Raw genomic sequence first — 24,050 nt, forward strand, 5'->3', positions numbered from 1 at the left:
GGAACGAGCCCGACGGAAGGAAGAGGAAGCACTTTACTACGAGACGGAAGCGAAAGCACTTCACAGGCAAAGATGGGGCGACTCAGGTCAAAGATCGGAACATCGGACGCGGGACGCATCCGGACCAGAAGCCTTCACCAAGCTTCAAGCACAAAACAAAAACCGCTCTACGTTTACTACCACCACATCTATGTCGAGATCCAGATCGAGGTCCAGATCGAGGTCTAGACCCAAGACCGGCAACACCGGGTCTCCCCGATCAAAGGAGGGAGGAGGATCCCAAAGCTCAAAAGGACCGAGCGGCGTCCGTGGCACCGCGGGACCCTTCCAGGTGAGCTGGGCTGATGTGGCCTCCGGGGCGCGCGCGGAGGCAGAGGCTGCTTTTCAATGTAAAATTAAGGCGCTAGAGAACGAATTGGCGCAGATCAGGCAGAACAATGTTGCATTTATGAATGAGATTAGAAAACTCAGGGAAGAAAATGATTTTCTGAAAAACGGAGGGGTTACACGCAACGAGGAAACCTCCCAAGTTATAATGAAGGAAAAAGGCGCAGCAATGGAGGAAGAGGTAGCAGCCCTCACCCCTGTTAAACGTAAACCAGAGAACGCTCCGATTAAAAGCGTGGTAAAGAAACCAAAAGCAGTGGCGACGCCACAAGAAAGACAGGAGGAATTCGCAAACACCATAGAAGCCAAAATGGAACAAATTGAAAAAAAATTGCAAACTAAGCTCGAACAACAAGAAGTTAGATTTGAGGCAAACATAGAGGCCAAAATTGAGGAGCTAGGCAAGACGATATTGCAGAAAGTGCAGCAAATGGTGGCTGATTTCGACGCCAAGCTAGCAATATGGGGATCGCAGTCAAGTGGTGGGGGCCCAGTTAAGACGTCTTTTAAACCGTACGCTAGGACCTCGGTGCCCACCGAGGGATTAGAGAGCCTGTAACGCCGCCATGGACAGACAAAATAGCTACACGATTTGGCAATGGAATTGTCGAGGATATAATCGAAAACGATACATTTTGCAACAACATCTTAAAGACACCAGCACCCCGGATGTTATAATGGTGCAAGAAACGCACGGGCTGGTCAAATTGTCGGGATATAAGTCATTCGGCAGTGCTGATGGGGAGACAAAGGTATTAGCAACGTTGGTTAAGCGAAATCACGCGGTGGTGCAACATGACACGGAAATCAAGGCAATAAATCACATTCTCCTCGAACTCATACCCACGCGAAAAACAGAGGACAGTCTTTTCGTATTGAATATTTACAGCAGTCCTAAATGCAGAAAGCACAAATTCCGCACGCTGTTTCGAAAAACCCTCGCTATAACGGGCAACCGGGCGCTAGTGATTGGAGGAGATTTCAACGCCCCACACGGTGCATGGGGATACAGGATCGAAACCCAGAAAGGCAGGAACTTGTGGTTGGACGCACAGGAGGAGGGCCTGACGCTCGTGACCGATCCATCCATTCCTACAAGAACAGGTACTAGCGTTTGCGCGGATACCACGCCAGATTTGACGTTCACCAAAAATATACTGGACACGCAATGGACCAATACGCAACATGACTTGGGAAGCGATCATTTTATACTTGAAATAACGGTGAGGGCAGGGCCGCGGAAGGCAAAAGGCAGACAACTTAAACTTGTCGATTGGGACAAGTTCCGAAACATCAGAGAGGAGCCCGACGAAATGATACGGAGTATTGAGGAATGGACCGAAAAGTTAAAACGAGACGTGGAGGCCGCTACGCAAACGGTGCCACCGGAGGCGCAGCTAGAGTATGTAGACAATAAGCTTCTCCACATGTGGGAAGCTAAGGATGGTTTACAACGGAGGTGGAAAAACCAAAGGCACAACCGGACACTTCGTAGAAAGATAGCTAAATTGAACAGAGATATAGAGCAATACGCCCAGCAGCTGTGCAGACAACAGTGGGAGGAAAAGTGCAATGACATGGACAACCAGATAGGAATGGCGAAAACGTGGACCATCCTTAGACATTTGTTAAACCCGGACGGAAACAAGTTGGCAGAAAGGCACAATATTAATCGGTTAATACAAAGATATCAAGGTACAGAGCAGGATTTCCTGAATGAAATCAAGAAAACATACATCTCTCAAGCGCTTCCCGTTACACACCCTGATTACACAGGGCTAGCAAATGATGATTTAGACAACGAGATCGGGGAGGCAGAAGTGAGGGCCGTCTTGCAAAAACTCAATACTAGATCAGCACCTGGACCAGATGACATAACTAACAAAACGCTACGCAATTTGGATGACGAGTCCATAACTAAGTTAACTGAATTCATTAACAAATCATGGAAGGCAGGACAGATTCCGCAACAATGGAAGACGGCAAAAATCGTGTTAATACCCAAGCCAGGCAAGCGAGTGCAGATTGCGGACTTGAGGCCCATATCTCTCACATCTTGCGTGGGGAAACTCATGGAGCACGTGATTCTGGAGAGGATAACTACCTATCTAGAGGACCGGGATGCGCTTCCACCCACAATGATAGGGTTCAGGAGGAACCTCTCAACGCAAGACGCAATGCTACAGTTAAAACATCAGATTATAGATAATCCGGGAACAGCGACAAAGGCCATTCTAGGGTTAGACCTCAAGAAGGCCTTTGATAATGTAACCCATGCAACGGTGCTAAAAAGGGTAAACGATCTAGATCTGGGACAACGGACGTACAATTACGTGCGTAATTTCCTGACGGGAAGGAAGGCAAATATCATGATAGGGGACCTAGTTTCGGAGGAAATTGAGATGGGCAGTGCAGGTACGCCGCAAGGGTCGGTATTATCACCTATGTTATTCAATCTGGCTCTAATTGGACTGCCAACCAAACTCCAAGCAATCGAAGGACTGAATCATACTATATATGCAGATGACATCACCCTATGGGTGAGAAGTGGTAGTGACGGCGAAATAGAGGAAACGCTTCAAACAGCAGTCGAAACGGTCGAGCGGTATCTGGAAGGTACTGGGCTAGCCTGCTCTGCGGAAAAATCAGAGCTGTTGCTGTACAGACCTACTCGTAGAGGTCGCAAACCAGGCAACTGCCTGCAAGGTCTTGCTCATAGAGAAGAAATACAGTTAAGAACAGCCGATGGAAAAACCATACCCATAGTCGACAGGATCAGAGTACTAGGTCTGCTCATCGAAGCCAAGGGCAACAATGGAGAAATCCTCAGGCGATTGGATGCAACTGTAGCCCAAATAATGAGACTCATAAAAAGGATAGCAACTAAGCACAGTGGCATGCGGGAGGAAAACACGATAAGGTTGATACAGGCATTCGTGATTAGCAGAATAGTATACGTAGCGCCATACTTAAAATGGCAAGTCGCGGAAAAGATCAAGCTAGACTGCCTCATTCGAAAAATATTCAAACTAGCTATAGGGCTACCGATTAGCACAAGCACCGACAAACTGTTACAGTTAGGCCTGCACAATACAATAGATGAGCTTATTGAGGCGCAGCGTACGGCGCAATATGAACGTCTCTCTAAGACACGAGCAGGAAGACATATTCTAGAGCGACTAGGTATAACGTATCACACGCAACACGGCGTTAAGGTGGACATTCCAAAAGAGACCAGGGAAACAATGATGATACCACCCTTGCCAAAAAACATGCACCCCGAACACAATAAAGCTAGACGAGAGACAAGAGCAAAACAAATACAAAAAAAGTTCGGTAATGACAAGGACGCAGTTTTCGTAGACGCTGCTCGATACAAGCGCAAACGGGGGTTTACCGCAGCCGTAATCGATAGCAACAAACGCTGTATGACATGCGCGACGATACGCACCACAAGTACCGAGACAGCGGAAGAGGTAGCCATAGCGCTCGCTGTAGCTCAGACAAACGCAACCGTGATAGTCAGTGACTCTCAAACGGCAGTGAGAAACTTTGCCAACGGCCGCATCTCCCCGGAGGCACTACGTATTATCAAAGGAGGGTGTCGAACAAGCCCCAGAAATACATATATTATATGGACACCTGCTCATGCCATCGCGGGGGACAGCAACAATGGGGCTGTACATGACGCAGCTCGAGGGCTCACCGACCGAGCTGCCCTCTCAAGTGCCGCCCCAACCTCCTCCGGTGATTACGGCGTGGCAGACGAGTGGGAGTGGGAAGACAGAATGACCAGATACAATGAAATTACAAAGCATTATAGATTACAGAGGGGCATATTCCCGCCACCTCACCCAAAATTAACAAAAAAACAGTCTGTCGAATGGCGGCAGTTACAAACTAGGACATATCCGAATCCTGCACTATCGCACATTATATATCCTGATATATACAAAACGGACAGGTGCAAGCGTTGCGACTCCAGAGCCACTCTGGAGCACATGTTATGGGAATGTAGAGGGATTAGTACTCATAACAAATATGCGGCCTCTGCTGACAGCCTTCGCGCGCGCTGGGAGGCCGCAATGCTCAGTTCCGTCCTCGAAGACCAAATGTGGGCCGTCCAGCGGGCCGAGGAAGCCGCCAGGATTCAAGGACTCCTGGCCGTAACCTAGGCGGGGCCAATCGCCCACCCCATCTACTCGCCGGACTCTGAATAAAGTTCTTTCCTCCTCCTCCATAATCACCCGGGAAGAACAGAAAAGAGCAAATAAACACAAGGAGAGCAGATAAGCAGACGAAGGAAGACGAATCGGTGTTCCGAAGTTCGTGCAACTTTCGCTTGGGGTGGAACTGGCTATTGATTTCTTTTTTTCACGCCACCTCCATTGAAATGCGACTGCCACCGTAACCGAACCCGTGACCTCGTTCGCGCACAGCAGCAGATCGCCTAAGCGACCCACCGCGAGATGGGCGGAGGGGACGACGGGGACGTATACCTGTTCCCATTACAGGGTCCGTGACGTGGCACCTGCGAATGTGTTATGCAGATGAGCTAGCTGGCTCAAGACAGTGCCTGGCGGGTGGGCATTGTAGCAATTAATGATCTGTTCTGCGTGTGACGGTTGAATGCAAAACTATGTACACGATGATGGTGCGTGTGCGTTGCACACTTTTACGAGTTGAACTTGTTTACATCACAAACAGGTTACGGTAACCGATCTGTACCGTTTTATCTATCGGGCACGCGAATGTACATTAACCTCTGACCGTTAACGTTACTTTTGTATACTCGGCCGATCGATCGTATCGATTGTGCGCCGCCTCGATCTGCGTCTTCTGCTCACGCCACCGGGGCAACATTTGAATGCTACATTCTCCTTTTCCCACGATCGTTGAAGCGCGCCTGCCTTTCGTTGAAGATAAAAACTCCGGTGTCACTTTCAAGATCAGCGAAAGGAGGCTCCTCCGATACCGGTTTCGACACACGGCGTGACCCGCTTCGCCCGTGCGCTCTTCCTTTCCGCGTTCTCGCTCTTTCCACCTTGTTCCTTCTTCCTCCGTATTACGCCACAACCACCGGAAGCCCAGCGCTCATCTCTCTCTCTCTCTCTTTACCTCACTCTATCTCGCCCTCATCCCATTACACCCTACCGCCAGGAGTTTTACGGCCGTCGCTTCGCGTGCGTTGGTGAACATCTTCCGAGACCACTTACGCCCACCCGTAGGTTGGCAAACTCGCAGATAAGTCGATTCACTCGGATTAAAATCGAGCAGGGAGCCTGAGTCCGCCTCGTTGGAACAGTGACTACGGTGTCCGGCTGCTGACCCAAAGGTCTCGGGGTCGATCCCGGCTGCTGAGGTCACAATTTGGCTGTGCCACGTTAGCACACGTTAAATAACACCAGCTGGTCGAAATTTCCGAGGCCCTCCATTGTGGTGTCTCTCATCATATGAAGCTTTTGGGACGTTTAAAGACCCAGATATTATTATTAGCCCGATATTGAGTTAGACCGCATTTATTAAAAGTAATACTATTAAATCTCGAGGTAAATCAGCTTTGCACGTTAGGTATGGCGCTTGAGATTTCACAGTTTTGCATGGTTTGTGGCAGGCAGTGGTTCGACTCTACTCTGTCTACGCTAGGAAGGCCACGTTTAGCGCGTAAAGTCAACCCCCTTCGCTGTTTCTTAACTTTTACACGGCTAGTCTAAGCTTATTTATTTATTTCCTCTTCATTCCTCTTCACTACAATTTATTTATTTATTTATTTATTTATTTATTTATTTATTTATTTATTTATTTATTTATTTATTTACTATACACGGACCTTACAGTTTGCGCGGGGGAACATTGAGTCTGGGGAGTACATTTTTTTGTATTTTACAAAGGGCGATCATAGCAATAGAAGAGTGAAAAAAATGAGAAAATATCTTGCTTGTCTATCGCACGATCTTTTCGTTACACAAACTGAAACAAACAAAACGAATTGGCGAGAATTCTAGTGAGCCTGGTTGAGGAAAATTTTGGCGAGTATGCGTCCCAGTGAGCCCCGAGGGCAAACTATATATGACGAGCGAGCCTGAGTGAGCACCACAGTTTTTTTTACCGACCTATGCCTACTATATACAACAAGCGACAGCTTAACACAGTTTTTCGAAATTATGTGAATACCACGAAATGTTCCTTTACTATGACTACTGCTATGCGCGCAACACTCACTTGAATAAAATAAAGAAAAACGTCATAGCAAAGCGTTGGAAACACCTTCTTAAGCACCGCGTTGCACTGTTAACGGAGCGCGTTAAACACTACAGTCCTTTGAGTTACTTGTGTGTGCCTGTTCTAGTATAAAGGCAGACATAGAAAACATCGAAGCGTTGTTGTGGCGCCTCATATATGCGCAATATTTTGCTTTTTTTAAATGCAATCGCACAACTATGAACGCTAAACCTTGAGCAATATTGGTGGGCGTTGCGGATGGGGTTGGCCGTTTGATGCCGTTTGAGTTATCGTTAGGGCGGACGGACAGACAGACAGACAGACAGACAGACAGACAGACAGACAGACAGACAGACAGACAGACAGACAGACCAAACTCTTTTCCTCGAAGGTCCCCAAGAAAGACTATCGTCTTTAAAAGCGAAAAAGGATAAGGCAGACAAGCTGACCAGAAACATGTTCTGTTGGCTACTCGACGTGGAGGAATCGAAAAGGGGAATAGAAAGATGAGAGAGAGAGAGAAAGAGAGAGAGAGAGAGAGAGAGAGAGAGAGAGAGAGAGAGAGAGAGAGAGAGAGAGAGAGAGAGAGAGAGAGAGAGAGAGAGAGAGAGAAACAGGACGAAGCGAAGGAGCAGTAAATGCATTAACGCGTACGCGTCAGACGCACTGTACAAAGGCGTTCACACAGACCCGTACGCTCCAAACAGCACGTAAAGCCCAAAACTGCCTCGTGAGCTGACAAGTCCTGAGGATGGTGCTCCACCAGCATGTGTATGAAAAGGGAGCGGCCGATCGTGTAATCGTCGCAGCGAGACAGGAAGTGTTCGTCTTTCAGAAACGAATCGAAGGCATCGGCGCAGCAAATGGCTTCTTGGGTGCCGCAGACCTCTGATGCCACACTGTCGCTCTCTCCAAGGTCTTACTTGAAGCTACAGCTTACGTAGTAAGCACCTCTTGGTCTGAAGAACAGAGCTAAAAATATTGTGCGGAAATTATATTACTTTTGTGAGCGTTATAAAAGTGTACTCATGCGGCTCTACCCACCGGAGAAGTAGACGACAGAAACGTCTCCTCCAGTACGGTACTATATGTGATCACTTCGCAAAAGGCAGTCCGCGCGTCGCGATTTCCGATTTAAAAGAATGAACGAAAAATCGTATTGTTCATGCTGCTTGTTATATTAGTACACAAAATGACGAATAAGTATGTACCCTTTCATACGCATCAATTTTATTGAAACTCAGAGGTCACATTCGGCAGGCCAAACAACAAAATTTTAATCTGCCAATAGTACACGATATCTACGGCCGTCGAACGATATACCTTTTGTTGTTGCTAAAATTTGGAAAAGTATCCCTACCCTAATCAAACGTCTGCCAAGTATGATTCAGTCACTCAGAAAACTCTTTCTATGGGAGAGTTACCGGTTGCCCTGCTAATATTGTGGAAATATATGTACGTGTCACATTATTTCTGTTTTTCTCCCTATATGTCTGCGTATGATTTTCCAATCTGTGATTGAATTCTCTGTGTAAGAATTCTACTCGCTAATTGAACAAAATGCCTTGTCTATAACGGATTCTTAACTAGCCATGTCGGCTACGGATCCGGATGTTTTCGCACATATGTTTGTAAGCAATTTCATTGAAAAATAAAGGATTCTTCTTCTTCTTCTTCTAAAAAATTTTTCTTTTTCTAAGAAAGTTGAATGCTACAACTAAATCGAGTGATCCTACTCATTTAGATGAAAAAAAAAAGAATACTTCCCCAAATTAAAACTTTGCATACTTCGAAACCAGTAACTGCCTGGCCTGTCAAGTATATAGGCAAGAGTATTTAAATAACGCCCGGGCGTCGGACTACGCAGCCCGTAAAGCAATCCCAATTCTATAACGGCGACTTATCCCGTTCCGTTGCTATAGTTGTGACACCAGCCCGAAGAGATTAAAACACCACACACTACGTTTTTTTTTCCACGGCGTCTAAGCCTTCCTACGTGTTTGCGGGCATCAGATAATGGGGTCACGTTCTTGTTAAGTTGTGACGAGCGGGAAAGCCTCTTTGATCGAGCGGTTAGCTTCTGATGGCCTGCATTGGCGCTTGCGAAGAATATCGCGGTGATCAGAAGTCACTGTTCTTCTTCCGGTAGTTTCTTTGTGTTACAGGACCACATGCTGTGCACACGTGATGGTCGACAGTGATCTTCCAGGACAGGTCTCTCTCTCTCTATCTCATTTTCTCTCGCTACCTGTTTGCACTTTCGTTAACCAGTTGATTTCTGCGAGCACCAACAGTTGACTACAAGAACTGCACTGAATTTACGAGGTCGACCACGCTGAAAGAGAACATTTCATTAGTATTCAAGCCAGTAAAGCACCCAGCCCTTTCTGTTTTCCCAACCGTGTCGTCTGTCTTTTTTTTTTGTTAATTAGTTGTATCTGAAGTTTATTCGTACGAACTAGCCTGACTCGCATCTCTAAACACGGTAAAACTAGAACTGTTATTCTGCTTGACGAGAGAAATTTCCAGTATATGACGACTAATCGTGATGCAGATAAACACAATAGTAAGTTAGTAAATTTCGTACTAAACATCAGCTTCCATGAGATTTTTACTAATGAAGTGTTCACTTTAACTGTGGACGACCCTCTATTTGGTGTTGCTGATTGGATGGGGGTTAAACACTAAAGTGTCCGTCAGTTACTCAAAAGCTCTGCCATGAACAGCCGTGATTTCGTGTCGTCTTATGAAGAAACACATTGACCGGAAATGAGCCCGATTGAACTTGTTCGTGTAGCGAAGCGAAAGTCTGCAATTGCCTTTTCCAATGGCCATTCTTCAAAAAAATTTATCGCGTTGCCAACACGACTAGCGAACGAACCAACAAGCAAAACTCTATTCATTCATTTCACGACGTGATCATTCCTGTGAAGTAGAGAGCTTCGCATCCCACAAGCCACAATCTCGCATCGTTAGAACAACGTGTGATAAACGCCAATTGCAGCAGGTGACGCATCTGTTTACAGATTTTACGGCTTCATCTAGCGTAATATTTTCGCATTCATTTGCATGTACACATTGCGTTTGGTGGGCGCAACTTGCTTTACTGAAAAATACGGTGTTGATCTTCATCCATATTTTTTTTCGCCATGTTTTGTCTTATGTAGAACTTGGCTCATGATGAAATTATATACGTATATCTGCTGCAATGTATTGCTCTTAGCCGCACCACCTCATTCACGGTCCGCATTTCGTATAGCTGCAATAGACGGCCTCGAGGTATACCCTTAAAATAAATAATTAAGGCAAATTATTCTCCATCGTTAATGTCGTTTTCGTCAATTAATTATGACACATTACGTCACTATATTCGGTCACAATGACAACGCGTCGCGCAGTTTGCTGTTCTCTTACCTGTTCCATCACCATACTTCGCACTTTTTGCGTGTGTTCATGGCGCTGTTCTTCCTGCACTTGAACTCCCTGGAGAACTCTTCGGAGTTGGACACCGGCCCCGTGACCCTGGTGGAAGGAAAACGTGCCGCAGTGAGCAACGACAGCTCATCCTTTCATTACTTTTTTTTTCGCACAACTTTGCAGTGACCTATATATATATATATTTTACTAGTGCCACTCGTGAGCGCTTCGGTGGTGAAATCAACGTCGTGTAACATGGATGCTACCCTTCATTTCGTAACACTCGCTTCTATGCTGGCGTAACTTACCACCTAAAAAAATAGGTCAACGTTTTGCGTACATCACCCGTCCAATCACAATTCTTCAGTCATCGAATCACACATGAAAAAGAAATGAAGCGAAAGCAATGAACTTATGTACATATTGCTTTCTTTTCATATTGATGTCCAGTAGCTATGCAATTTGTCATATTATTATCAATGAACGACAAATCACGTTTGTGAAATCCCGCAAGGGGTGGGAGATGGGAGGCAATTGTTATTGAAGGAAAAAAATTCCACCTCTCTATTAGTAAGGCTATTAAAGGAAAAATTTTGTGGCAGTAAGCTGCGAGAATATTCATAGGTCTTCTCAGAAAGAAAGGCTTTTAGTAGGTACCAGCGGGAAGAGAAAAAGAAAGAAAAAGATAACAGACGCCTAATGGGAGGAAAAAAAAAACGTTAAGCTGTCATGTGAGCCCGTCAATAGGACGGCGCAATACGGATGAAGGAAAGGCAGGGAGGTAAACATGAACTGAGCCAGTTAAGCTATCCTGCACTGGTGAAGTGGGAGAATAGTCGGAGAGGAGGACAGAAAATTTGCGGTTACGCCCGACGTATAACAGTTCTGCCTAAGTGTTGAATTGCGCTAGTAAGACGGGGACCGAAGGAAGGCGACAAGGAAGAGACGATACAAACGGAGGCTTTGCGGTGTATAAAAACAGTGTGCTCAAGGAAACAAACATTTGTTGGTAGTTCACACTCTGTGTGTCGTCGTCTCTTCTTTTAGTTCCTGTCCTATTTGCACAGTTGAACATTTAGAATCATGAACCACTGTGACTAACTGTCAGCCATGCATTGCAACAGTTATGCGTTTGATATCACATGACGGTGAATCGGTCAGGTATATCTAAGATGTATGGTAATAAGGGCTGCAGCGCGAGCACGAAGGTGCTAGAAGAAACGTGAAACGAAAGGCGAGGCAAGGAAAGCAAAGAGGACAACACGAGCACCTTCGTGCTCGCGCTGCAGCCCTTATTACCATGAATTCTAACCAATTAGCCCAAATAGCCGTTCTTCTTCTATATCTAAGACATCGCAGCCATGCTATCGCTGTCTTTTGGAACTGTGACGATCAGCCCCGTGGTCCCAACGCTTCCTCGACAGTGAAAGCGTTTCCGTCCCTAGAGAGCGGTACGGAGGCTAAGCCTCTCCTTTGCGCGCAAGTCAGGGGGGTTACGCAAGCGGTGCTGAGCCATCCTTTATTCACCTGAACCTCGCCGGCGAGTGGGGGTCACTGAGGATCTGCAAGTGGATGGCCTCCGGCGTTTCGGTGGAGCACCAGACTTGGGCGAATCCCACGTAGAACAGCTGCTTGTGCGTCAGGTTCACGCCGGGCAGAGGAGGCTCGTCGGGGTGCCGGTCCAGCCATTCTTCGAACGCCTGCATTCCGAGGAAAATGGAAGCGCATCAGTATATGGGAGCGGCAGAGTCGCCGTTTGAAGACGCGTTGTGCCTCGGCTCGATGCAGTTGAACCTTGCCTTAACGAACGCCGGTGTAGCGGATCATCGGTAACAGTGATTATCGGTTGCAGCCCTTTGGTTAGTCACGCTTCGTTTCAATATTCACTATCTTGATTACGGAACTTAAGACGAACGCGCCGCCGCGATATGGGACGTTGAATATTGGTGAAATTTTTCTTGCGGGTCGCGCAGACTTGCGGTTGAAAACTGAAGATTTTACCGCAGCCGATATCGAACTACTCGTCAAGCTGAGAACAGTGATGAGGTGCGCTAACTGCAGTAGTGAGTTGTGTGTGAAACGCAGTTGGCAATATCGCGGTCATTTTTGGAACTACTCAGGTGCGTGGCTTTCTGATGCATGTAGAATCCTGACTGATGATCACCCTTAAGCCAGCGACTGTTTACCAATAACTGCACTAAAGCAGGATTTAGGGATAGAAGGACACACCAGCCAAAACTCAAAATACAAGAGACACTTTGGCCGTACTCAACACAACAAACAAAAACAGAAAAAGCTATCTCGATCGAACTGAAACGAACACGAAACTTTCCTTAACTTGTTTTTAAAAGTCACTATTGCTTCAAGCGCACAATATAATGATTATAACATTCAAAATTGCTCTCACTGTTTCCATTCAAATCAAAGCCAAGCGACTCCTTTTATCAAAAGTAACTCACGTGGAAAGCCGCTTTGAGGCCTCCGTTGTCTGCGATGTTTTCGCCCAGTGTTTGCTTTCCGTTGAGCTAAAAAGAAGCAGAGTGCTCTTATCATACAGAGTACATCGTTAGCCCAACATCTCACGACCGCACTGAACCGCACGAGGTGAAACGTTACGGCTGAATTGCAATGCATTTGCATGAGCGGGCATTGTTCGCGACGACAATCGCAGTGCAGCCACATAAAACTAATGCAAGGAAACACAACGATTGCAGACTTCGCGTGAACTTACGTTTTCGTTGTTGGCAGTGTAGTTTGAATACTGATCGATAAAGCACTGAGCCCTCGCCTGGAAGCTCTGAATGGTCGAATTCTTCCACCACTGGTTAAGGTTGCCAGACTTGTCGTATTCTCGTCCTGCGTCGATTGGAAGAAAGGTCTTCAGAACACGCATGAGAGCCGACTCGTTCACAATTTACATTCAACAATGGAACGACGCGATTCGTTTTAAGCACACTCAGCAACACCGTAGTGTGCTTCAGCGATTCGCAAAGACAGGCGACGAAATGATTCGTTCGAAATAGAATATGTTTTCAGTGACTTATATAAACTTTATTTCTTTCCATGAGCACGCAATGAACGTGTTATTGATAGTATTGATACTCTTTCTCAGCCGAACGGGACATTCGTATCAGAACGGCTGCGACAGCATTCCTAAATTCTAGCAACAATTTACTTATGGTTAGCAAGCCCATACATGATGGGCAAATCTCTGCATCGTGAGATAAACGCAAAGGCTCGAGCACGTTTCCCGATAGTATAGGTAATCCTATCTATATTGCGCAGGTAATAAAGTAAGTTAAATGCAAAGTTTCATTTGGCCTCCTACTTGCGCATGAATATAGTGTGGAAAAGTAATGAAGAAAAAAAAGACAACGTCCTTATGTGTTTTTTCATCATGCTGCGTTTACCAACTGCGAAAAAATGAGTCGCTCGAGTCATTCATTACCTTTCTTATTAACTATGCCAATGAGATATACTTTTGTTATATGCAGTACATTCGACACCGCTATCTTGAAAAACCATTCGGTAAGAGATAAGACCCCCGTTGCTGCTCTTTTGTATCCCATGCATTTTTCTGAGCTGGTTTCAGAGCTGTTTTTTCTGAGCTGGCGTGTTATGCTTAGTTGTTGGATGGGGGGGACTAGAGATCAGAGGTAAAAATGTTAAAATCGGAAAGTACAGATGCGCCATGCATTGCGAAACTTGTTATAGATTAGAATATGTGATGTATGAAGCGATAGTTGGTAGAGGCAGAGAATGAAGAAGTGCAAAAAGGAATAAAATGGGGTATGAGCCAGGCCACGTCTCCGATTTATCATAGCGTCACAAATATGACTCGTAGATTGTCGTGACACGAGAGTGCGACGGTTCTAACGAGCACATATATAATATTGGGAATCACCGATTTACAGCATGATGTAAAGTACACGCCCCGGCTTTGTAAATGCAGTTTGGCATTAATAAATTTCATTGAGCGGGTTATACTATAAATTCTGGACCACAGGTACTCGACATTTTATTTTACCGTAGTTCTGTCGCAGTTTTTGAAGCTCAGTTTCATTAAAGTGCAGGCGTACAAGATCATCGCCTTACCTTGGTCATCGAAGGCGTGGGTGAGCTCGTGTCCCATGACCACTCCCATGGCACCGAAGTTGAGAGATCTGGAGTCGCAGAAGAAAACCAGCGTGAGGAACATATACCGTAACCATCATTAATCAAGCCCCCAAAATGGCAACACTCAGCTGAACATCGGCCTCTAATAAAGATCATATTTGTCATGTTTGCTCATCGTCTTTAAGCAAACTTTGTAGAACGCTTCGCAACGACATCAATTTCGTCATGAGTGAATACAGCTGTGTGTGCAAGTTTGGTGCTTTTGCGGTCAATACAAACGCAACGCAACTTGTTCCCAGATAAGACCTTTCATGTTCATGTTGATGTATTAATCAACTGTATTTTTCCAACATAGGCCACAAAAAGTTCTATACGCTATAATTAGCGTGTGCTATGGGTACCACTACCTCTCCTTCAGTTTGGAGAGCGTGTGCTTGCTTACTTTGGATAGTTCGGATCGTAGAACGGTGCCTGCAGGATGCCAGCCGGAAAAACTGCAAAAGAGAAGTGAGTGAACATTGTAAGGACACATCAATAGCAGCCGAAAGGATAACCACTTTAAGTTAACCAGTAGAAATTGTTTTAGACAGTCGTTTCAAAAAGAAGTACGACTCAAGCTATATAAGTGATCAATATTTTACCATTTTTCTTTTACGCTTCACGCAACCTGCTGTACTGATCAAACTTTCCCGGCAATCAATTACGGCGGACGTCTGAAAAACAAGGTATAAATTGTTTAATCTACAAGGAAGTATTCATTGTGCTAATAAGAGTACCTTAATATTGTAAGCAGGAAACACTGAAATTTCAATCATTTAGGATTTTGTAACTTGATCAGTACTAGACATGACGATTAGTGAACGATGCTATCTAATCTTATAGCGATTAAGTTACTTTCTTGTTTGACAGGCAAATCACAAGAACAATATTAACGAAATGTAGGCAGCGCAAACACCAAGGTGACAGACATAAAAAAATTGCTCGCAGATAATTTATCCATGATCTAGTCACGAGCATCAAAAAAAATTTGTTTCCCTTTCTTTTGTCCATTCAAGTTAGAAAGCAGGCATGTTTACTTAACGGCACCAAGTGACAAAACAAATGTCTGTTCATTAGAACACGCTTATTCTCTTGCTAATTTTAACGGTAAATAATTACCTAAGTCAAGTGTACCTCAACTATGAAAGGGCATGCTTGCAGTCGTTCATCAACGTAAACTTGCAAAGGGGTGCTCCACTTCCCTGAAGGCACGATATAATCGTCACTGCTATGCGGTCGTGCCAGCTGCGGTAGCTCATTGCGCTACAGCTTTGCGCTACAAAAGACAACAAACTTGTGGTTTTCGATCTCACCACAGTGGAGGTTGTATGTTTTATGTACCGAACACGTTAAAGGAATCTAGGTGATCAAAGTAACCCAAACCACTATCAGATCATTTGGGCGTGTTTCCACGGGTTCCGTTTCTTTTCGTCGACATTATACCACACGCACGTTGATTGCATGCTCTTCTTGGCAAAATCACTTCATTTTGCTTCGTGGCTCCACTGTTTTATGATCTCGGGTTTGCAGCGCGCACAAACAGCCAGGACTATAAAAACAGGCACTTGTCTCCGTCTCTATCACGGTACTTGTTTTTTGTCCGCACGATAAACTTAAGATCATGCATCACGTATTTCTAACGACCGCTCCAGTGTTTCATCAGCTAGTTAACATTACGAGATTTTCGAGAGAAATACACGTTTGATGCGAAATTCAAGTAGTTCACTTAGCCGCAAAGAAAATGCTTCGTCAAAAGAACTCAAGGCGATGGCAAGTTGTGGCACCAACCGATTTGGTTCTTGGTCGGCGTGTAGTAAGCGTTCACGATGGTAGGCGTCATCTCCCATTCGGTCTTGTTGCTAGGCCGGTACAATCGCTGCATGTTCTTCTTGAGCAGGAACTGGCTCACCCGGATGTTGTTCTCGAAGTATTCGTTCTCTACAAATTCCAGCTGCCGTGACGAGAGAAAGGAAAGAAAGAGAAAGAAAAACAATCAACGTGTACTAAAATCACTACGCTACCGTAAGAATCTGATGATTCATAACTGAAGGCACAGAGGCAGTACCTGACACCAGAACTATATTTCGCTCGCTTTCTCAGTCGTGTCGCAAAGCACATGTGCACTTGCACGTGGAGCAGTAAAATTCTGAAGAAAGTCATAAATTTTGAATCTCCACTCAACTTAATTAGAGGGTCGTCTTAAGCAAGACGACTGTCTGTTTCTCGTCACTGTTTGCTTATAATCCATCAATTGTTATGGGGAGGTGTGTCAGGACTTGCGAAATCAAATACCTGGTTTCAAGTTTGTTGAAGAAAAAAAGGTAGAAAAATACAAACCTAAATCTCAGCATACAGACTGAAAACAATAGTCGAAAGAGAGAAAGAGCGCGAGAATCAAAGAAACTGTGACAGAATTTCTAGGTCATGACGCGAGAAGAAAAATTATGTGAAAAGCACACGTGCGCGAAACAGTGACCCGTTTCAACAGTTAGAGCAAAAATGAGAAAACGAGGAACCATAAACTGGAAGCACCGTAAAAACAATGTAATCGAGATCTCTATTGTGCCGGGGTCTAGACTATATAGTTTTGTTGGAGTCTGAATGCGAAGTAGTCCGCCAAGTCCTTGCAAGCGACGAGTTAGCACCTCCATAGAGTGCTTCATCTCGGGAACGAAGGTCGACTACGACCTTTAATTCTGAAATAATGCCGTATAGTGCCGAAAACACAACGCAGATGGCATATTAGGTTGCGATGTCATCTTCCTCGATTATATTTGATATGTTTCTGCTGCTATCATGAACCCACCAAAAGAAAAATAAACAAAGTGTGTAATAAAAATTCACAGCCCTTCCACTACATTGAAGATGAAGCCAGCGGCAGCGGAATTCGTGGAGTTTTCGCGCTTGTTGTTGTTGTTGTTGTTTTAACTGTTTTGCTGTGGAGAGGTTGAGGAGCCTATTGCCTCGGCTACTCCATATCACAGGGTTCTGCAGTGAAAAATAAAAAAATAATACAGAACGGTACCCAAAAATTAACAATACGGAAAAGGAAAAAAAAACACATAATAGCACACTGAAACCAGTTCAAATAACATGTCAATACACAGTTTTCTTCACGCAGTTCACACAGTCATAAACTACTTTCACGCACACCTTACTACTCTAATGCCAGTATATACATGACCACCCTTTACATAATACTCATTTCTGGCTGTCAGTCATAGGCGCTTGTCCAGTCCGGTCTCCACTAAAAAGTCTGTCAGGAAGATTATTGCCTTTTTCTGAAGATGCATCTCAGGCCATGGTCCAAGTAGTTTCTTTATTGTGAGGGGCCGTCTGTCCAAACTTCTGCATGGACAGACGGCCCCTCACAACATGTGGTCTTCTGCATGACCACAATGGCATTCCGGTGAGTTGGATCGATGTATCTTGTGCAGGAAGCTGTTTGTGTATGCTACTTCCAATCTAAGTCGGTGGATAAATGTCTCTAGGTGTCGTGGAAGGTCTGTCGCTATGGAAAATTTTCTGTGTGGATCAACTTCATAAAGTACCGTTTCCTTTGATTTAGGGCTCTCAAACCACTTCTCCATCGAACAATGGTTAGCTCCTTGCGATATAAAATGTCGAATATCCGTCCCAGATATAGGGATTGTGCAATCCCGTCCTTCCTTCAATGCTTTCTTCGCGAGACTATCAGCATCTTCATTTCCCTTTATTCCAATGTGGCTGGGTATCCATTGGAATACGATGTTGTGACCCTGCGATGAGGCATATTCCACAGTTTCTGCGATACATTGTGGTATTTCACCATTTCTGTAAGGTTATCTCACATTTCTGATTAGCTGAAGAGCAGGTTTGCTATCAGTGCATGTCACCCATTTTCGTGGATCTGGATTCTCGCAGATAAGCTTAACTGCTTCAAAGATAGCCACCAATTCTGCTGTCGTCGATAAAGATTTGTGCGATAATTTGTACATCTTCTTTTCCTGAATTTCGGGTATAAAGACCGCACAGGCTGACGCTTCTTCTGTGCATGATCCATCTGTATATATCTTTGTTTTTTCATTATGCATTACATGAAGCTGATGAAGTACCAACTGTGCCGCTACTATAGAGGTGCCATGGCTGCTTTCTTCTCTATGCCGTCTATTTCACGGATAACGTTGAGAAGTGGCAGCGTCCAAGGTGGTTTTGAAGGTTTCCATTGTTTAAATTCTGGTACTACTGCTTGAAATGATGATATAGTATCCTGTAGTCTCGTTGCCGTTCTTTGTGTTAGTGCACCAGATAAAAAATGACTTTCATGTTGCGTGAAAATTCTAAATAAATTTCGAGATGTTTCTCTAGTTCGCAGTACTGCCAAAGGTGGCTCTCGAGCCTCCGCATACACTAAATCACTGGAAGTTGACCGTGGTAAACCCAGACATACCCTCAAGCTCCTTGCCAATAACAAGTGCAGTCTCCTTTCGGTGGAGGCTGGGAGTCCGTGCAGCAGGGGCAGTGAGTAAGTTACGATGGGGCGTATCCAGGCAACATGTAGGGCTAATAACGACTCTGTAGTACCACCCCATTTGGCCCCGAAGAGATGCCGGAGGATTCTAATGGCCTGATTCACTTTTTGTTCCAGGGACTGGACATGAGGCGACCATGTTAGTCTCCGGTCTAAAATTACTCCCAAGAATTTATGAGTTTTGACCATTTTAATAGGCTGATTTTGCAGAATAATCTGGAAATTTCCAGGTCTCTTTAATGTAAACGGAAGTATGGCTGTTTTGGCCAGACTCAGTGCCATACCTCTTTGTTTTAGAAAATGGTCTACATTATCCAATCCTTCTTGTAGAGTTTGTTGTATATCCAAAAACGATGGACCAGACGTCCATATACTTATATCATCAGCATATACTGAACATCTGATGTTGGGTGGAAGATTATACGGGAGCTGCGCCATGACTGCATTAAAGAGAGTAGGGCTTAGTACGCTGCCCTGTGGCACTCCTTGGTTGACGACATGTTCTGACGTTGGGCCCTCCTGCGTAACTACAAAAATTTTCCGGTGCTTCAGGAAGTCAGCGATCCAACGCAGTATCTTGCCCCTGAATCCCTGTAACGCCAGGCCTTCCAGAACGTGAACGTGACTCACTGTGTCGTATGCTCGGTGGACATCAAGGAATACAGCGACAGTGATGTTTCCTTGCGTTCGTTGGTTTTCCACATCTGTGACCAAATCCAGAATGCAGTCCATTGTGCATCTACCTCTTCTGAAGCCGGCTATGCTTTCTGGTAGTAGTTTTTTCATGTCTTGCCACCATAAAATTCGTTCATTGATCATTTTTTCCATCACTTTTGAAAAACAACTTGTCAAACTAACCGGCCTAAACGAGTCCAACTGCAAAGGGCTCTTCCCTGGCTTTAGCAACGGTACTACCTTTGATATCTTCCAACTTTCCGGAACTTTTTCTTCTTGCCAAATTTTATTATAGATGTCCAACAGGTGTAATTTTCCTTTTTTGCACAAATTAGCAAGAGCAGCGTATGTAACTCCATCTGTTCCTGGTGAACTTGTTCGTTTTACTGAAGACAACACATATTGGAGCTCCTCTGGTGTGAAGCTGTCATCCAGATCTGATGAACTGATCGCAGAGGACTTTGTTACAACCGCCGAAGCTGATTCTGCTGAGGATTTATATTCGCTCGTTTGGGCGGTCTCTCCATTTCTCAGTATAAGATCGCAAAATTCTTCGGCAATCACCCGTTCGCTAACTCCTCGAGACAGCGCTAGAGCTTGTAGTGGTCTCGAGTGGACTACTGGCTGTCGGAGGGCGCGTACCATGTTCCACAGTTGAGTCGCCGAGGTAAATGGGGAAAGTGAGGCACATAAATCTTGCCACCTTTTGGTTGAAAGCTTCTGCAGTTGGTTACGCATTGTAGTGTGTACTTTCTGTGCAACCTTGAAGTCTTCTAAATTACCTGACCTGCGATATCTTCTTTCAGATCGGCGTCGTATTGCCCGAAGCCTTTCATACTCAGCGTCAACACCCGAATACCCATCTGGAATGGGTACTGTACGAGTTGCTTTTGTTAGAAAATTTTTTATCTTAGATGCATACGTTTCTGCGTCAGAACAGGGTTCAAGATTTTGTCTCTGTAGTTCTCGAAAGATTGCCCAGTTTGTGATTCTTGTTGTGCGGTTATTTCTTGTTTTCTTCAACTTTGGGTGATATATGAATACTGGCAAGTGGTCACTTCCTCTTGTGTCAGCGTCTGCAGTCCAGTCTGCTCCAGCCGCTAATTCAGAGGAGCACACAGTAATGTCTAGTACGCTGCAGTAGTTATACCCCCGTAGAAACGTTGGAGAACCATCATTTAGTATAGTGTAACCATAATCTTCGCATATTTTTACTATAGCAGATCCCCTTACACTACAACGCTCACTACCCCACAATTCATGGTGCCCGTTAAAATCACCACATATAATTATGGGATCATGGTCAGATCTACACACTGCAGCCAACTCTGCGTATGAAACGTTTGCTTGAGGGTGCACGTAAACACTAACTACAGTTACAGTAACGTTACCAAACTTCACTTTGCATCTAACAAATTCCGGCGCATCTGTTTTTGAAGTAGCCACAAGTGTCGACGGAATATCGCGTCTCACACACAACATCACTCTGCTTTTTGCAGCAGGACGGTCTGCTTGGTACACCACATAATTGGACAAGCGAAAGTTAGTGGATACTCTTGTTTCGGAAATACACAAAATCGGAAACCCATGCTGAGCGACGAATTTCCGAAAATCTCCACTCTTATTCTGCAAACCATTGCAGTTCCACTGGAATATTGCACTTCTTTTGTACCAGTTAGATAGTCCGGTAGCCATGATTACGACAAGAGAAGATGCTCAACATCTAGCAGCAATTTCACTTCTGGTAAAGAGCCTGCTTGTGGCAGGGATCGTAGAATTGCTTTGAGAGCCGCAAAGATTATTGGCAAAATGACTTGCTCGCTTCCGGCTGTCTCCGCCGAGATCGCATTTCTCGAAGAAGTTTTACTCAGCAAGCTGCTGTGACCCTTCCCTTTGGTAGTCAGTGGCTCTTTGGCTGTGTCCGGCCTGGTAGAAAGTTCCACTTCAGCATGTTCCTGGGCCCGGACTTCTTTTCCAACGCGATGTTTTGGTGCTGAGCGCTTCAATACTTCCGAGTAAGAGTCGTGGCGCCACTGTTTTGCACTTCTTTGTGCCGCAGGAACATCTTCGACTATATCCGCATTGGGTGCTGGACCTTTTTGTATCTTATGGTACCCTTTTACAATTCTCTCTCTTTGTGCCGCTGATGCCAAACGGTTTCGAGAGCAGCCTGAGAACGACGCCGGATGTGGTCCAGCACAGTTTGCACACTTAGGTTGACGCTTCGAGGTGCATTCTTTGTAATCATGTGCGCCCGCACATACCTTGCATCTCTTGGTTCCCCTGCAAGTCTTAGCCTTATGCCCATATCTCTGGCAGTTGTAACACCTTACCGCCGGCTCAATGTATTCCTCGACAGTGTGAACCGTAAAGCCGAGAGCAACTCTTTTTGGCAATGGCATGTCATGTCTAAACTGGAGTATTACATTTCGTATGGGCTGCATTGTGACACTTCCATCTTCATTTCTAACCCATCTCTTTTGTCGTGTGACGGAGATTACTCCAGCATCTTTAAGATAATCCAGTAGGTCATAATCACTGTATTCGAGTGGAACATCTCTTATCTTTGCTAGGGTCTTCCTGTAAGACTGAGGTATCATCACTTGTACAGGCAATCCAGCCAGACTCTTGATCAGCAGTAACTTGTTTGCCGAGTACAAAGACCGTACTCCAACACAAAAACTTCCGTCTCTGTTGATTCTTGATGATGTCACTTTCTCATTGATAGCAGAGATTATCTCAGACGCTATGCTATTGGGATTCACCTTCCAGAAGGAGTCCTCGGCAGCGATTGGTCTGAATACCACCGGTATCCCCGTAGCTCTGTTCTTGTGATGGGTGACCACCGTGTAAGCTCCCTCGTCTTCCTTGGGTGCTTCTGTATCCATCTGTGTCATGTCATTAAGGGAGTACGTCGATGTAGCGTCATCGTTGTCAACCTCTTCCTCCTCTGTACGCCTCTTCTTGCACTGCGAGGCCTCGCTGCTCTCTGTAGGGGACGTCGATATTGTTGTTGAGCCTGCAGCAACTTGAAGTCGAGCGGGATGGATAAGTGGTGCTCCTCTTGGCGCTAGCGGCATCTCGTTGTCCCCCATACCCGGGCTTTGCCAGGTATGAGGCACGGGCCCGCTAAGGGGCGATTCTGATCGCGATGCGTAGTGAAACTCCGACTCACCGATGATTAGCTGCCACTCTGGAGACAGTCCACCCACCGTACACACTGTAAAAAGATCCTGAACTCAATATAATAACTGAATTAAGAGAGCGAAATGAAGCTACGGGCTTGTTGTTGTTGTTGTTGCCCCTTCGCACTGGCACATACCCACTATGGGGGATTGGCCATGAAATCTAGAAGTATCCTATATGAGATATATTAAAAGGTTTATCCTTAATGAAAAAACTAATGATGTAATAGAAAATAATAATTAACTAAAAAGGAATATTAAACTAAACAAATAATTGAAGATTGAATCAAGAAGAGAAAAGGTGAGGTAATACTACAGTAGAAGACAGAAATTTTGAGTAGACCAGACAATCGAGCTTATCTCACCCGGTCACAATCAAATGAATATGCAAATTTCATTCAAAATTAGACAAGTGTCTTCAGAAATATATTTAAGCAGGCATTATTATGACATGCGCTTTGATTCTCGAATGAAATTGCATACAGCATCGAATACGCTCCTGTGGCAATGTCCCAAGCTAAAGGCACCGAAACTTAGAACATTATCTGCAGTTAAATTTAAACCTACTGCTTGAAACGGAACAATTAAAAGTCTTTTCCTAATTAATGAATAGTTTTTACATGTTATAAAGTAATGCTCTATTGTTTCCGTTTCTTCACAGAATGGACACAGGGGGGATATCGCCAGACCAGCTCTGTGCAAGTAAAAGTTTAATGGAGGGACACGACATCGAAATTTGGTTAAAATAACTTCTAACTTTTTAGATTGACTCCACTGAGGTTTCCAGGGGTATGTTAGGTGCTGATAGTCCGTATATTTAGTAATATTTTCCATAATATCCGTATAAATAGCCCATTTTCTATATCTGATCGACACTATGTGTTCCGATTCTGGTAGTACCGAGATCACAGGGCCATCAAGTGTGGCTCGAGATAGTGAATCGGCTATTTCATTCAACCGTATGCCACAGTGTCCCGGGACCCAGACTAACTTCAGGAACTTCACATGAGGTGGAACTAATGTTTGTAATGTCGCTAGAGCTCTTGATTGTTCTGAAGCTGTGAGAGTAGTACACAGCGAAAGAGAATCAGTAATTATCATTGCACTCTCTTCGTTTGAAGGAAGTTTTCGTAGCGCTAAAATAATAGCCAGGAGCTCAGCTTCGAAAACCGGAGTGAAGTCTGGTAGTCTTACCGAGAATGACCAACCGAGGTAATCTGAGACGATTCCTACTGCTGCCTTTTCTTTATTCACAGAAGCGTCTGTGGCTATTATGTTCTTTATTTCCGCATGAGCTATGTAGTCTTCTAACCTGTCATTTAAGTAACTCGAAGATTGAAACGGGCTTCTTCCATTCACTTCTTCTTCCTCCAGTTTTCGCGCTTCTTCGCGCTGATGCTCGCGTTGGCACTCCTTCCATTCGCGCTCTTCTTTTTTCGGGCGAGTGACGCGCATTCGTTTCATAACGAGTTTATTGGGAATTCGTTGATGTAGCAATG

The 24,050-nt window shown here is 44.9% G+C and overlaps 1 protein-coding gene across 7 annotated transcripts in view; it reads right to left on the minus strand.

Moving 5' to 3' along the window:
* The window catches only part of Nep3 (M13 family metallopeptidase neprilysin 3), a 192,049-nt gene that overhangs the window by 12,637 nt on the left and 155,362 nt on the right, over nt 1-24,050 (minus strand). For all 7 annotated transcript variants that reach the window (XM_075889187.1, XM_075889189.1, XM_075889184.1 and 4 more), the window contains 7 exons: nt 15,970-16,132; nt 14,585-14,636; nt 14,122-14,189; nt 12,758-12,882; nt 12,486-12,551; nt 11,554-11,726; nt 10,024-10,131 (listed from right to left, as the gene is read on the minus strand). In XM_075889187.1, the coding sequence (XP_075745302.1) occupies nt 10,032-10,131; nt 11,554-11,726; nt 12,486-12,551; nt 12,758-12,882; nt 14,122-14,189; nt 14,585-14,636; nt 15,970-16,132 (747 nt within the window). In that variant the 3' untranslated portion in view covers nt 10,024-10,031. The remainder of the gene's footprint in view (nt 1-10,023; nt 10,132-11,553; nt 11,727-12,485; nt 12,552-12,757; nt 12,883-14,121; nt 14,190-14,584; nt 14,637-15,969; nt 16,133-24,050) is intronic.

Source organism: Rhipicephalus microplus, chromosome 3 (genome assembly GCF_043290135.1).
Source record: "Rhipicephalus microplus isolate Deutch F79 chromosome 3, USDA_Rmic, whole genome shotgun sequence".
Classification (NCBI taxonomy): Eukaryota; Metazoa; Arthropoda; class Arachnida; order Ixodida; family Ixodidae; genus Rhipicephalus; species Rhipicephalus microplus.